Source organism: Siphateles boraxobius, unplaced genomic scaffold, assembly GCF_051911475.1.
Source record: "Siphateles boraxobius isolate OS27281-9 unplaced genomic scaffold, OSU_SipBor_1 6, whole genome shotgun sequence".
NCBI classification, from domain to species: domain Eukaryota; kingdom Metazoa; phylum Chordata; class Actinopteri; order Cypriniformes; family Leuciscidae; genus Siphateles; species Siphateles boraxobius.
The window spans coordinates 3,812,411-3,828,968 of NW_027509186.1; the positions used below are offsets into that span (position 1 = coordinate 3,812,411).

The 16,558-nt window shown below is 42.4% G+C and overlaps 1 protein-coding gene and 3 non-coding genes across 4 annotated transcripts; 3 read left to right on the forward strand and 1 right to left on the reverse strand.

The window, feature by feature from the left end:
• The first annotated feature begins 534 nt into the window (after window positions 1–534).
• On the forward strand, window positions 535–607 carry trnav-uac (transfer RNA valine (anticodon UAC)). Its single transcript has one exon. It is a non-coding gene; the product is annotated as a tRNA-Val (tRNA).
• Window positions 608–1,042: 435 nt separating this feature from the next.
• On the forward strand, window positions 1,043–1,115 carry trnav-aac (transfer RNA valine (anticodon AAC)). Its single transcript has one exon. It is a non-coding gene; the product is annotated as a tRNA-Val (tRNA).
• A 669-nt stretch (window positions 1,116–1,784) lies between these two features.
• trnav-uac (transfer RNA valine (anticodon UAC)) lies at window positions 1,785–1,857 on the forward strand. The gene has a single exon. It is a non-coding gene; the product is annotated as a tRNA-Val (tRNA).
• An 11,253-nt stretch (window positions 1,858–13,110) lies between these two features.
• LOC143716462 (uncharacterized protein F54H12.2-like) lies at window positions 13,111–14,418 on the reverse strand. Its single transcript, XM_077209030.1, has one exon. It carries the CDS (start codon window positions 14,416–14,418, stop codon window positions 13,111–13,113), a length of 1,308 nt encoding a protein of 435 aa, XP_077065145.1.
• Between the last annotated feature and the right edge of the window lie 2,140 nt (window positions 14,419–16,558).

Sequence of the window (16,558 nt, forward strand, 5' to 3'; positions counted from 1 at the left end):
TGGTTATCACGTTCGCCTCACACGCGAAAAGTCCCCAGTTCATAATTGGGCGGAAACTGTGGGTGATTTTTGCAAAAATTTCGTATGCGATTTTCTGTTGAGCAGGTCAGTACACTTGCAGGGATGTTTGTTGTTTAATCTCTTTAGAAAAGGACAAAAATAAAACAAATGACCATTGAGGTTTCCTGTACAGTAATATAAAATGTTCGGTCTGCCAACAAAATTAGCAGCTTTTTGCCATGTTAAAAACACTGGGCAGTCTATAGTTTCAGTCGCTTTTGAACAAGCGTACGCTAGAAGAGGTGGGAATGAGATCCAAACCAAGTTTCCGTAGTGTAGTGGTTATCACGTTCGCTTTACACGCGAAAAGTCCTCAGTTCAAAATTGGGTGGAAACAAGTGGAGGCATGTTAAATATAAATGCTGCAATTCGCTACAAAACCCTTACTTTTAAGACAGGTGAAGGCCATCGTACCAAGGAGCTGTAGGCAGACTGCCATGCCGAATGACACTAGGTGGGTGCCGTCCAAATCAAGTTTCCGTAGTGTAGTGGTTATCACGTTTGCTTTACACGCAAAAGGTCCTCAGTTCAAAACTGGGCGGAAACAAGTGGATTCATTTTAAATATAAATGCTACAAAACCCTTACTTTTGAGACAGGTGAAGGCCATCGTACCAAGGAGCTGTAGGCAGACTGCCATGCCGAAAGACACTAGGTGGGTGCCGTCCAAATCAAGTTTCCGTAGTGTAGTGGTTATCACGTTCGCTTTACACGCGAAAGGTCCTCAGTTCAAAATTGGGTGGAAACAAGTGGAGGCATGTTAAATATAAATGCTGCAATTCGTTACAAAACCCTTACTTTTAAGACAGGTGAAGGCCATCGTATCAAGGAGCTGTAGGCAGACTGCCATGCCGAATGACACTGGGTGGGTGCCAAATGACCTCTGTTCTGTTGTTTGTGGAATTTACAGACTTTCACACTGCTTGCAGGGCAGATTATGGGAAGGAGCCATCTTTTAAAAAGCACATCCCTCTCAACAATAGGTTTCTGTAGTGTAGTGGTCATCACATTCGCCTAACACGCGAAAGGTCCTCGGTTCGAAACCGAGCAGAAACAGTGGTTGGATTCTGACATAAAATGTAAACCCTTTGGCACGCGAGGTGGGTGCAGCGCTTATTTCCTTTATATGCTTTTTAATAAGCGTGCACCTAAAGATTTATGTCTGCAACCTGAAGACGTGTTTGTAATGTAGTGGTTATCACGTTCGCCTCACACGCGAAAAGTCCCCAGTTCGAAACTGGGTGGAAACTGTGGGTGATTTTTGCAAATATTTCGTATGCGATTTTCTGTTGACCAGGTCAGTACACTTGAAGGGATGTTTGTTGTTTAATCTCTTTAGAAAAGGACAAAAATAAAACAAATGAACATTGAGGTTTCCTGTACAGTAATATAAAATGTTCGGTCTGCCAACAAAATTAGCAGCTTTTTGCCATGTTAAAAACACTGGGCAGTCTATAGTTTCAGTCGCTTTTAACAAGCGTACGCTAGAAGAGGTGGGAATGAGATCCAAACCAAGTTTCCGTAGTGTAGTGGTTATCACGTTCGCTTTACACGCGAAAGGTCCTCAGTTCAAAATTGGGTGGAAACAAGTGGAGGCATGTTAAATATAAATGCTGCAATTCGCTACAAAACCCTTACTTTTAAGACAGGTGAAGGCCATCGTACCAAGGAGCTGTAGGCAGACTGCCATGCCGAATGACACTAGGTGGGTACCGTCCAAATCAAGTTTCCGTAGTGTAGTGGTTATCACGTTTGCTTTACACGCAAAATGTCCTCAGTTCAAAACTGGGCGGAAACAAGTGGATGCATTTTAAATATAAATGCTACAAAACCCTTACTTTTGAGACAGGTGAAGGCCATCGTACCAAGGAGCTGTAGGCAGACTGCCATGCCGAATGACCTCTGTTCTGTTGTTTGTGGAATTTACAGACTGTCACACTAGTAGTTATAACCATTCGGCTTATGTCAAAATGATTTATGACCCTATGATTGACAGGTGGGCGGGGCTAACCTTTGACCTTCCGGAGGGTGTTCCGGAGGTCCTTTGATGTAGGGATTAACCTTTGACCTTCCGGAGGGGTTGTTCCGGAGGTCGCTTAATTTAGGGATTAACCTTTGACCTATCGATCGATCAAGTTGACAGTTGTCTTTACCCTATTGACCTTTGTATGATATATGAAGTTGCCAGTTGTCTTTGCCAGTTGTCTTTGCCCCATTGATTTTGACCTATTGACCCCGGGGGGAAATAACTTCTTGGTGTGGGAAATCCCCTCCGTGTCGGGGTGAGAAAATTATTTTTCTAATGTCGCATATAGATTAGAATAGATTAGAATTACAAATGTAAAATCATCTTACCGTTTCACTATGGTGAAGAATTGGATTAAAGTTGACAGTCTCCGCACTGTGTGTGTGTGCGTCTGTCTGTGAGTGTGTGCGTGTCATCCGATATCCTGGCATTCCTGAGCACGCTATATAAATGGGGATAGTGAGAAAAGGTTTTTCTAATACTCTCACACTAAAGTTGAAAAGCATGCTGCTCCTTTGAAAGTATATGAATGAAATATTTATAAAATTTACATTTAGTCATTTACAATTTTCACACTAACTAAAGTTGAACACATTGATCTTTTAAAAAGTATATAAATGATTATAAAAAATCTTTTCAAAACAAAAATAAATATCTTACTAAAAATCTACTGAAGCAGTCATTTCAGATTAAATAAGTTTAAAGTTTTTAAAAACTCTGTGTTTTGACACTCTGTGATTCAGAGTGGTGGAGGAATGTGTGTGTGTGTGTGTGTGTGTGTGTGTGTGTGTGCGTGTGTGTTTCATGACACCCTCCCTCCCCTCAGTCTCTCAAACACCAGCGCATGACAGCAATGGTCTCCGCGCTAAGTGTGTGCGTCTGTCTGTGAGTGAGACACCACCCTATTCCTGCACCCCCTGCTGGGGGGTGAAAGTGAGAAAATATCTCCCAGTAACTAAAGTTGAACAACATTGTTCATTTAAAAGTATATAAATAAAATGCTTGCATCATTCATTGTAAATAAATAATATTCCAATTATAGCAGTCCAAAAATAAAAATCATCTTCCATTTAGACTGTTGAAGAAGCTATACAGTATGAACGGATGATCAGAAATAAAATCATAACGTATTTCATGCAGTTTACGAACCGATGACAAAAATAAAAATCAGCTTACCGTTTCAGAGTACTGAAGAATTGGATTAAAGTTGACACTCAAAGCGCTAAGTGTGTGTGTGCTTGCAACACTGGGAGATGTATCCATGGACCGTCTTTAGCACCTGTTGTTTTCACGATTCATACTAATTTATGGTCGCGAGCATATCCTGAAAAACAACAACTGTATAGAAAAGACTCAAAGGAGCCGGTACCGCTGTACGTGCCACTTCACCCTACCGATACGCTTTCCAATTAAAAAAAATCGTATCTCAAGAGAGGAGTGTCTCTTTTGTGACAGTTTTGACCTTCTATCCGTGAAATACGGCGACAAATGTTGGATAGATCTCTGAGAACGACCTCTCTGTGAACTCGCCTGTACCATTCATAGAACACACGCGCCATCTAGCGGACACACATAGTTATATCTTTCCCATACATTTTCACTGCATCTCAGAATGTATATATATATATATATAGATGACGGCTCGAACCCTGGCAAACCATATCTTGTCCAAACTTCAAGACTGCACAGCTCAACTCATCAACATGCAAAACAGTGAGTATTTTCTCTTTGTAATTCTTTTATGCTATGGTGTTTTAAAGATTGTTTTTTCACATAGGGTGTGAAACAATAGATGTGAATTTTTAAATATGTAAAATTATATTAATAAAGTATGATTTTTAAAAATATCTGGGTACAGATATTAAGTATCATAAACTATGATTTTAAAAATATCAGTCTGCATATGTACATTTTAAAAAATCTCATCAGTCTTTATTTCCATGCTTATGGGGTTATGCTACGGTGATTTAAATATTGTTTTCACATGGTGAAAAATAGTAGATATGATTTTTAAATAAGTAAGATTATATTCATAAAAGTTTGAAATTTAAAAATATGGAACATTGGTGTTTTTTTTGTTTTGTTTTTTAAATCACACCAGTCTGCATACCCATGCTTATGGGGTTATGCTACGGTGATTTAAATATTGTTTTCACCTAGGGTGAAAAACAGTAGATATGATTTTTAATAATATGCAACATCACATTCATTTATCATAAAGTTTGATTTTTAAAATATGGACCATTGGTGATTTTAAACCAAATCAGTCTGCATATCCATGCTTATGTGTATTAATATGGATTATCATCGGATGTACTGCTTATGTGAAACTTTTTATGTGAAAAAGCTTTTATTATGAAAATCATGGATCAGCCGTCGGCTTACCGCAACATACTTCACTCTTCTACGAATGCTATTTGTGTGTTATAATGCAGCGCTATCTTTTAATGTGAAAAGACGGTGATATATACAGCGTTATAATTTAGTAAACCGATCTTTCGGATAGCTAACCATGCGGCATGGTGATAGAACATGTGTGTTGGTTAGCATCTCGTGCTACGCTGCTAACGGATCTCACACATTGTTATGGGCGCTATATCATTTTGCTTTTGTCTGTATATGTTTCAGAAAAACATTGCTGATGCTTCTGACGGTATACTGGTATATATTTTACCAAATAATCATCGTTTTAAACACTTTCTGAAGCGTCACATTCAGGTATGGAATGGATATGGTTGCCCATGAGTTCAAACAACATCCAGTTCACAGACAAATAGCGCCCCCACAGGCCCGGAGTTCAAACAACATCCAGTTCACAGACAAATAGCGCCCCCACAGGCCCGGAGTTCAAACAACATCCAGTTCACAGGCAAATAGCGCCCCCACCAGTCCCGGAGTTCAAACAACATCCAGTTCACAGGCAAATAGCGCCCCCACCAGTCCCGGAGTTCAAACAACATCCAGTTCACAGGCAAATAGCGCCCCCACCAGTCCCGGAGTTCAAACAACATCCAGTTCACAGGCAAATAGCCCCCCCTAGTGCCCTGAAATGATATACAATGCACTCCTTACTGTGATAGGTCATCCTATGGTTGGAGATGATTTTGTTTAGAGCAAATTGTTTTAATCTAGCTATTTAAATGCTGATGTGATGTATTTAAATTTTCCAAGTTGTATGATTCATAAATTATAGGTGTGTGTGTGTGTGTGTGTGTGTGTGTGTGTGTGTGTGTGTGTGTGTGCGCGTCATCAACCATATAAAACGGCCCCACCAGGCGGCTTCAAATCATAATATGTTTTTCCCCCTCAGATTCAAACGTCGAGCGGAACGCCTTTGATGCCATTAATTCATGTGAGAACTTATTTTCTATTCTTTATAAATTAAATGTACCAATTTTTATGCGTCTTTATTTATTAATTTTAATTTATTTTAAGTTTTACTTATTTTTAATTCGTAGTGGCTACGCATGGGTTTGATGGAGACAGCACTGCCAATGGTAAGAACAAGATCCACCTTCAACGTAATGTTTTACGTTTAAGGAAATCTAACGTTTTATTTATTTTATAGATTTCATCCAATTCGTCACACAGCCTGGATTCCCGGTGGTCGACCTTACTGAAGACGAGAATGAACAAGACACCATCGTCGTAACAGATAGGCGAGACATAGTCGGAGATCAAATAGTTCCTACCCCCACAGCTTTAGACCAACCAAAGAAAAAGACTAGAAAAACGAATTATTCTGTACCCCCATTTAGTCCTGAGCTATTTAATGGTGAGGCTATCTACATGTATTAAAATTTAAACTCAAATTTGTCATACCATTATGATTGATTGTTATATTTCCATACAGCAGGTTCGGATAGAATCCATGATGATGATGATGACGATGTGACTGACTGGGGTGTGGCTCAACTCCACGCTTGGGATCAGAGCTCTTGGACGAGCGAGCGTGGCGAAGCGTCGAACGCCGGTCAGACGCCATTTCATTTTCACCAATCGTCGGAAGAGATCGATGTTGAAGAAGTAGCGCTGACCCCTCAACCAGTCGATGAACCATCCAACGATAAGCCTCTGATTCGCCAGCTCATTAATTCAATAGATGCATTTCGCAGTGAGTTTCGTGAGGCGAATGCGGATATAAACAGGAAAATTGATGCAAATTCTGCAAGGCAGGAAGAAAACCATAGCAGAATAGATGCCTTACGTAACGAGCTACGATCCTTTCAGCCAGAGATACATAGCAGATTCGATGTTCAGGATCGTTTTTTTCAGAATGTGAGCGATGAAATATTTCACCGCATCCATATTATCCGATTAATCATGGATGAGGATTCTGATATAAACGAGCATATGTCAACGCAACACCATAGTGAAATGCTGCTCAGGCTTCGTCTTCTCCATACCCTCATAGATGAGATGTCTGCTACAATTAATAGTTTACTCACGATCCATTTTGTACCACGTTAGATCATGTATTGATTGTTATATACACTCTTTGATTTTATACTCTTTGATTTATATTCCTTTTATATACTCTTATTATATTACATGTATACACTATGCTATTTTATCTATGCTCTATGATTTTGTAATATCTCACGTTTTATACTCTGTGATTGTTTTATACTCTGTGATGTTAGTCTGAATTTCAAAAATGGATGGATCAAAATACTTCTTTACAGACGCTCGTCAATCAGACCAATCTGACACAGAACTGTCTCCGGATGAGCTTGAAACGATAAGTATGCTTCCAGATTCTTTAGAACAGTATCTTAATGTAGAATCGTCACACCAATCTGCTGATTTGGATCTTTTTGAATTAGCCGTAAATCCAAATATGAATCTCTATGACCCACCCATACAACACGGTGCAGGGTTAAATACCGCCGAACCACCCCCAGATCCTGACGACGATAGTGTAGAACATCCTACCGACGATGATAATACTTTCCGCGAAGGTAATCCTCCTACACATGAGCGATTAAGTCCCCTCGACATTGATGCGTTGATTCGCCGGGGTGGGTTCGTTAACGGATATCACGTTTTACCACGACCTCGTTTCAATAGCGTATCGTTGAGAAGGAGCATGAATCTGAGAGTCATCAACTCTGCAGATCTGGCCGATTATCATCGTTACTTACACGACACACTGAGCGGGATTGTTACTTTTGCTAGAGATTTTGGTGGGGATGTACCCGTGATTAATTTGACCGTGTCAGCCTCCAGTCTACAAATACCCATCAGCGCTGTTTTAACCGATGGAAATAATTATGACCCCAATTTGCTTTACGACCAAATTGAAAAAGTTTTACAGAGCAACGATCAGTTATTATCGGACCAGGCCGTTGAGATAGAAGCTACCGTTGTTATGAACAGGCAAGGAGGTGGGGGTCAACGACGTAAACTTATGGATCTGGCCATTGGTGAGGTGATCAAAAGAAAAAAAACCAGTTTATTTTGCCCCACAAATATTTTGAATAATTTGTGCTTCTCCATTTGTCTCGCCCGTTTTCTTAACCCACAACACCCGAGACCGAGTTAGAAAATCTGGCTACCACCATCCAAAACAGTGCAGGCTTCTCAATCCAAGATCCAATCGCTTTTAGCGACATAGCCTCATTTGAACGAGCTCTAGGCATTAAAATTGTCGTATTTCACAGATCTAACGCAGCTGTCTTAGAAACGTACAAAACTTGTGATGAACCCCATCCGAAAACGGTGTTCCTCTATCACCATAACGATCATTACTACATGATAACGAGTTTGACAGGGTTCATCGGTTCGGAATACGTATGCGAATTTTGTTACAAAAGTTACACCAGTCGCAGAGACCATCGATGCAAACACGTCTGTAACGTATGCTTCGACTCAGAATGTTACACCTACCCTAAAACGACCATACACTGTCTAGATTGCATGCGTTACTGTAAATCGAGCTATTGCTTCGAAATGCATAAAAAAAAACCACCTCCGGGTCACGAAAACCCCGCCTGTGATCTTATAAAATACTGTAAACTATGCAACAGACGCTACCAGGTTAAACCGGGAAACAAGAAAACCAAACACGTATGCGCTCCGGACAAATGCGACCATTGTCGCGAAATTCTGGTGGACGAGGGAGAACACCAATGCTTCATACAGCCCCTAGCGCCTAAGGAGTTTTGCGAAAAATACATTTTCTACGATTTTGAAACGCGTTATGAAAATGGGAGGCACGTGGCTAATTTTGTTTGCGCGATCACGTTCCAAGGGGAGAAATTTGTAGCTCGCGGTACAGGCTGTATAGCTAAGCTAATCAAGCGCTTCAGACAGCCGCGATATGAAGGCTGCTGCTTCATTGCTCATTACGCCTCCAGATTTGACTCCTTTCTCATTCTGGAGTATTTCTGCAAAGCTGGGATTGCCATCGAGGTTATCATGCAGGGATGTAAATTAATCCTTATGTATGATGAAACGTTTGCGCAGCGATACCTCGACAGTTATTCATTTTTCCCCGTTTGCCCTAGCCAAAATGCCAGCTGCGTTAGACTTGACGACGACTGAAAAAGGCTACTTTCCACATCTTTTCAACAGAGTGGAAAATGCGAAGTATTTCGGACCTTACCCCGACAAAAAGTTTTGCAACTACGATAACATGTCGGATAAAGACCAACAAAAGTTCGATGCCTGGTACAGCACGGTTGAGGGTAAGTTCTTTGACTTTAAGAAAGAACTGTACGAGTACGGCGTTAACGACGTTGTGTTATTACGCGAAGGTTGTATGAAATATCGCCAGCCGTTCATCGAATGCACCAAACTTGACCCTTTCAGTTTTACGACGATCGCTAGTTGTGCGATGGGGATCTTCAAAACACATTTCCTTAAGAAAAATACGCTGGCTCTCACGCATAACAAAGCGTACATCCGACAGAGCAAATGCTATTCATCTGGTTCAATAGAATGGCTGGAGTATGTCAAAAAGACTCGAAACGTCGACCTACACCACGCCTTGAACCATGGCGAAGTATCCTTCGGTAAGTACTTTTTAGACGGTTACTACGAACAGAACGGGTTGAGGTTTGGCTTAGAATACAATGGTTGTGTACACCATGGACACTGCTGTCGCTTTGAACCCCATCAGACACACCCCTTGTCGCGAGTACCTTACGGGGTTCTCAGGAGACAGTTTGACGATAAGGTCGAAATTCTGCAGAAGACGGTTTGCAAATCGAGGTTCTTTGGGAATGCGAATGGAGCAAAATGAAAAAGACCGATCCCTCCGTGATAGAATTTATGGACAATTATTCGGCCCCCGAGAGATTGAAACCGCGAGACACTCTGTTTGGTGGTCGAACTAACGCTTATAAACTCTATCACAAGGTGACCGAAGATGAAAAAATAAGGTATCTTGATTTCACCAGCCTCTACCCCTTTTGCCAGGCTAGGAAAAGCAATCCGATCGATCATCCACAAATCATTTTCAAAGATTTTGAACCGATTGAAAATTATTTCGGCCTTATCAAAGCGACCGTGTACCCTCCCCGCAAATTACTGCACCCGGTTCTCCCTTACAGATGCGAAGGAAAACTCATGTTCCCGTTATGTAGAACTTGCGCTCACGAGCAAAACCAGACCTCAACCTGTACCCACACGGATCAGGAAAGATCGCTGTCGGGCTGTTGGGTCAGCATCGAGCTTTTAAAAGCCGTCGAGAAGGGTTATGTGGTAGCCAAGATAGACGAGGTTTGGCATTTTCCTCAGCGGTCAGACGCATTGTTTGGCGATTATGTCAAAACGTTTCTGCGTTTGAAACAACAAGCGTCAGGGTATCCGTCGAATGTGGTCACGGAGGCTGAGAAAGAGACTTACATCCCTGAGTATTTTGAAAAAGAGGGGGTTCAACTCGACCCCGAAAAGATCAAGTACAACGCCGCCCAGAGGGCAATCACGAAATTGATTCTCAATTCGCTTTGGGGTTGGTTCTCGTTAAGACAGAACCTGCCTCAAACGACTCTGGTGAACGACCCCGAAGATTTCACCAGAATCGTTTTTGGTAATACCGACACACTGTCCTATTTCACATTCGTCTCGGACGACGTAGCTCTCGTTCAGCATAAACCTGACAAAGACGATGTTTGTAAGGCGCACGACGTTAACGTGTTTCTAGGAGCGTTTACAACGGCTCATGCACGACTGGAATTGTACGAATTGATGGACAGACTCGGCGACCGGCTTCTTTACTCAGATACGGACTCCGTCGTCTTTGTGTCTAGGGAGGGGGACTGGGAACCGCCTCTAGGGGATCATTTGGGGGAGCTGACGAGCGAGCTAGACGACGGCGACTTCATAACGTGTTTTTGCACGAGCGGGCCTAAATCTTATGGGTACAAGACGGCCAAAGGTAAGACGTGCATGAAAGCTAAGGGTATAACATTGAATGCAAAAAACTCCCGAGCCATCTGTCTGGAGTCCCTGATTGGTCTGGTTGACGGTTATGTGACGTCGCAGGATAGCGCCAAACACATCCTGGCTCACACCGAAAATATTGTGAGGAATAAAAAGACTCTCACATTGCACAACAAATCAGTCGTTAAAAAGTTCAAGGTGGTGTATAATAAACGCAGACTTTTGCCCGATTTCACCACTCTTCCTTATGGCTACTGATCAGGTGATGCACAGAGGGTCTCAGGTTGTTTCCGATTTTGATTTCAGACTTCAACATCCATTTAGTTGTGTTATAAGTGGGCCGTCCAATTCTGGAAAGTCTTATTTTGTAAAACTTTTGTTGGAAAAGGGTTTGACTATAATCTCCAAGAAAATTGAAAACATTGTATGGTTGTATGATTGCTGGCAGCCTTTGTACGACGATGTACTGAAATTGTACGACATTAAATTTGTGCATGGAATACCCGAGAGTCTGAATGACGATGATTTACTCATAAAACAAATCTTCTCATCGTGGATGATTTGATGCAGCAAGCTAGCGCCAACCTGGAACTCCAGCGCGTATTTACGCAATATTGTCACCATCGGAATCTCAGCAGCATCTATATAGTGCAAAATTTATTTGCACAGGGTAAGTCCAGTCGAACCATCAGCTTAAACGCCAATTACATGATTTTGTTTAAAAACCCCAGGGACGTCAATCAGGTAGCGATGCTAGGACGACAAATGTACCCGGGAAACACAAAATACTTTATGGAATGTTATCACGACGCGGTCAACCGATCTTTCGGATACCTATTGATAGACTATAAAGCTAAAACTCCGGAGCAGTACCGTCTCAGAACAGGATTGCTGTCCGACCGTCAAGTGGTTTATATCCCGAAAAAAAGAAGAACGTGATAAATCGTCATGTCCGCAAGACTTTGTAAACATCTGCCGGTGTTAAAACTGCTACATAAAGCGTCTCCTAAACAACGACGTGTTATTTTACAATCGGTGTCCGACGAATTCATTTTATCGCTGTGCGAATTGGCGCTAAACATCCTCTACGGCACGATCCCGGTCAATCGCCAGCAGTACCAAAAACTGAAAAAGAGAAAAGCGGAAATCAAATTTGTGGCCGATAAAAAAATTGGCATAGCGGCCAAGAAACGAGTCATCAACCAAAAGGGCGGCTTCCTTTTACCTTTATTAAGCGTCGCCGTCCCGTTCCTGACAAGCTTGATAGCCAATCGATAGGATGGAGTACGCTGAGAAGATGTATTTAGTCCCGCAGCATCAGCTGGATAAGATGAAAACTGAGAATGTACGCGAGAACATTCAACAGACTGTGGAAAACGATTTGGACGGTGCCATAAGAAATATTTTACATTGCACCGATTTGAATCCGTACGAAAAAGCCAAACTTTACACCAATACCCTAAGCAGGTTTTTGACCATCGTTAGACAAGGGGATCGTGAGAGCGGGGTTTTAACCCTCTCGTTACCCCATAGTGACCCTGAGCCTAAAGATGCGCAAACGCCAGCCGCTCCCCGCACTGCTAATGTTGAAGACGGTGTTGCTGAGGGGGCTGTGGAGGACGAAGTGCTGAAGAATGTCCCTTCGAGAAGCGTGAAAAACAGTAGATACATATTAAACAAGATGTCTAAAGCTAAAGGACTAAGCGGGTGGAACGAATCGGGGGAGTTTGTGTTCAAGGGTAAAGTCGTACCAGGTTCACACATGGTTGATTTGTTAAAAAATGTGACGGCCCCCCAAAAGGTTCGGGATGACCGGAGACCTCTGGGATGGACGGAGTTTCTACAGGCTTTTGGCGAGTTAAACATTCCTTTTTCTACAGTGCCGAATCAACAGGTCAGGAGCGTGATTAAGTCTCTAAAGAGTAAACCCGCCACCCCCGCCACCACACCCGATGTTAGACCTTATAAAAAGGCACGGAAATATTCATGCTACAGGACTCCGAAAGACTCTGTGTTTAAAATATCGACCGGTGATCGGAGGCAATGGTTGGAATTTTAACGAATGTATCTTACGATTAAATAAAGACGATAAAAAATAAAATGTTTTAAGATTTTTTATTTATAGATCAAACACGTTTGCACACAGGATGACATTTTATCATTACACACATGCGGTCTTAATCTCTTCACAAATAGGGATACCATTTTATCATTTTTAATATAATCGTCGGTGTATAGTTTCAACACACGGTCATAGTCACAACCTTTAGTTAAATGATATAGAAAAAACAAACAGTGCTCCCCACAGGTATTGGATGAATAATCCTGGACTTGTCTGTCGGAATATAATACTTGGGGGTGGTTGGTCGCTAGAAAGTGATCGATGCTGGTTGGGAAGCGGGTGCTGTTGGGTGGATTGCCAAAGCTGTCGAAAAAACAAGCGGGCCCCTCTTCGGGTAAATAAACGGCTATCCAATGCTCACCGGGTAGCCGAGCGGGGTCGGTGTTAATGATCCCCATCGCAGGTAAGGTCCTCACAGGTTTTTTGGGTAGTTGATCGCTCGGTAGAACCCCAAGAAAATGTGTTCTGCACGTCATTTTATCCACGATAGCTGTGAGTTGAAGCGGGTTCATCTCTCAATAGTAATCGATCAGCACCTGTCTGCGGTTAGACACTTCAATGAGAGAATCAAAAACGGCGTAAATGATTAAGTTAACGGTATTTGGCAGCGGTTGTCTGAAACGAGCTTCGACTCTGATATTTCCGGACTTGATGAGCGAAATGTGCTGGCCACACTCTTCATCCGGGGTGAGGTTAAACGCATAAAGCGTGTATCCGTTTATGAAATCGTTACTGTCGATACAGAGTGCGCGGTCTTTAAGGTGTCTACCGGTCGCCATCGAAAGCTGATCAAATTCACGCGCCGCCACACCGGCTTCGAAATTAGGTTGTAGAGGTTTAGCGGGGAATTGCTGAGAATCGACGTAGACGGCTAAGAACTCCAGATTGTAATGTTTGAACGCAAATGGATTTTTTGTGTAGGATCCGGTGAATGCATCGTTGTCGACCATGGTGATGATGATAGACTTTGGCAATGTTCCTAAAAACAGATTTTCTTGATTCAGAACACGAGACCCAGTAGGGATTGAGAACGTTTTTAGACAGACCCTGTCGACGGCGTACTTGGCCGTTGTTGACAGTAACGCCTGTGCGTGAGCCAGTCTCACCGGGGGTGATACAGACACTTTCTTGACAAATAGGGATGCCGCCGTTATATTTAATTTGTAAGCAATGTCGTCGCCCCTCATCAGGCAGAATTCATCTTTTGCTCGAATAAATCGCAACTTAACATCCACCCCATTCAGTAAAAGTTTCTCCTGGAAGAATATATCGGCGTGTATGGGGGTAAACAGTTCCACCTCCCTGCTCCGGCTGGTATAGGTCGCCCTCTTTGTCAGTCCCGCGTTATTGCCAGGGGGGTCATGCACATCCATCTGACCCGCCGAATCTTTGTGAAACAACGATGTGGAGAACAGAGATTCCAACGTATCCTTACCGTAGTTGAGCAGACTCTCTATGATACAGCGATAAGGATAGGTGCTTGAGCTTTGAGATATCAGGCGATCACCCAGGGTTATGTCGACTTGCGAAAATATTGTAGCGCCCGGGTAGTTAATGAGTCCAACCCTAGCCGGATGCGGGATATCGTCTCCGTCAGGCTGCGTGATTTTCACCCGTAGATAGAGCATGGTGTTATTGAGATCCATATAATCATCCCCGTTTCCCGCGATAAAAAACTCTATCGGGGCAGAGGGCGAAAGGGCCGATAACGGAGCTACTTCTAAATAGCTGTTTTTCTCGATGATGGTCTGTGTCAGAGGTACCGTAAATAAGTCCAGCTCGGACTTGATGCACTCTCCCGACATACGATGCAGTAACGCCATGTTAGAATATGGTTTTTACCCCTCTCTTGACCGACGCGTTTCGCCTAACAGTCTTCTTACGCTTTCTACGTACGAGTGAGCGTTTGTTTGATACATGTGTTGTTTTCTTCCTTTTCACCCCCGATTGACCACGCCTTCTCACACCGGGAGGTTTGGACGTTCTCTTACGTGCCATGACCATCAGACCAGATCCGCCTTGAGCTTTAGCATCATTGTCGTGGGAACGCATCAATACATTTGAGAAGACCTTAAAAGATTTGTTTTTACTCACAATTATTTTTTGCAGCTCTTTTTCATAAAAAACCCCTTCAAGGACTTCGCCGTCATAATCGCTGAGTCTGTAGACCGGGGGTTGGCGCGGGATACATGAGGATACAGTGAAAAACACTTCTGTGTAGTTCTGCTCATAACCTTTGGCAAACGGACCTCTCACTTTAGAAATCCTGACGACGTCGCCGACTTTGAACTTTAATACGGGTTTCTCGGTCTTATTCTTCTTTACATCCCCATACAAGTTTTGAAACACTTGACCCTCATTGACTCTGCTGACGTCCACGGGTCTCATTCTGATACTGCGATGATAACTGGTATTGTACCCTTGAATAATGTCCTGTAAAACATCTATGTATCGTCGTGAATTGGTAGCCGTTAAAAATCTCCACATGCGACTTTTTAACGTTCTATTAAATCGTTCAACGACGCTGGCTTTCAAATCGGTAGCGGTAGCGAAATGATTAATGTCATGCTTTTTCATGAGATTTTGAAAATGTTTGTTAAAAAATTCCTTCCCCTTATCCGTCTGCAATTTCTGTGGGACACGCCCCTCTTCGAGTATAGACTCGAACGCTTTGGTAACCTCAACCCCGCTCTTATTCTTCAACACCCTGGTCCACGCGTGTTTGGTGAAAACGTCCACGCAGGTCAGCAGATATTTATGACCGTCATTATCCTTGGCATAAGCGGTCATGTCGACCAGATCAGCCTGGAACTGAGTATCGATTCCGTATACAACCACCCTATTTCGTTTGTATTTTATCGGCGCTGTTTTGTGTAATGTGTAAGCATCCTCACCAGCCAGCCATTCTGAAACCTGTTTATCGCTTAGGCGGACTCCGCTATCTTTTAAGACGGCATCTTTTAATCGTTTTTTACCCCCTAAAGAACCTGGGTTGGACGGTGTATAATAAGCCTTTTTCATGAGCTCGGACATGATGATGATGATGTTTCACCCGCTGTGAAAGAATGAGAGGTACGGATGATTTGAATCAATCTTTTATTAAAAAAATATGGATATAATGACGTTACAGAATATACAGGCTAAGTAAAAATGGTTATAATGACATGTCTGTACACGCTAGGTAAAAAAAATGAATATAATACAACAAACATTAAGTAAAAATGGATATAATCATGCTACATGCACACTCAAGGTTAAAATGAATATAATACAACATAGTAAAAAAATGGATATAATGACGTTACAGTCTAAGTAAAACGGATATAATACAACGGTCTAATCACAATCTAGCCAGAATAAAAAGTCGCGGAACACAAACATGTTTCTGTTTAGGACATAATCGGTAAACAGTTCAATAATTTGGTCGACGTTGTTAATCAATTGACGACGTTCGACCATCTCCTCATCATCAGTGTCTAACCCCTTTGACTTTTTGACCAAATGGATACATACATCAACTACAAACGTGAACATGGATAACGTATCATAGACACCGATGTCAGACTGTGAACCGTACAGCCAATCGAGAACCTGTTTTATCACATAGAATACTTGTTCGTCATCGTCAAGACATGCGGAGATCATAGAGCACCATGTATTGTTACGACCCAGACCTCTTACATTTATCATCATTTTCTTGAGATTGGTCTCACGTGTACTGTCGTCATCATCACGTAAAATTTCAAACGGGGAATCGGATGCGTCCTCAATAATCTTGTTCATAAGACCGATGATCTGGTCTTTGTAATGATCTTTAAACATGGATGCTATAAAGTGTGTTATACTCCCCACAACGCCCATGTCGGAGGAGGTTTGGTCACTCCCCATTCACGATGGAGAGACCTTCCCAGAGATCAACGACGTCGTAGATGATCTCCTTGCAGGGTTTGTCCAGAAGTCTCC

Excerpts from the sequence above, each read along its gene's own strand:
- LOC143716462 (XM_077209030.1), bottom strand. The coding sequence starts at position 14,418 with ATGGCGTTACTGCATCGTATGTCGGGAGAGTGCATCAAGTCCGAGCTG.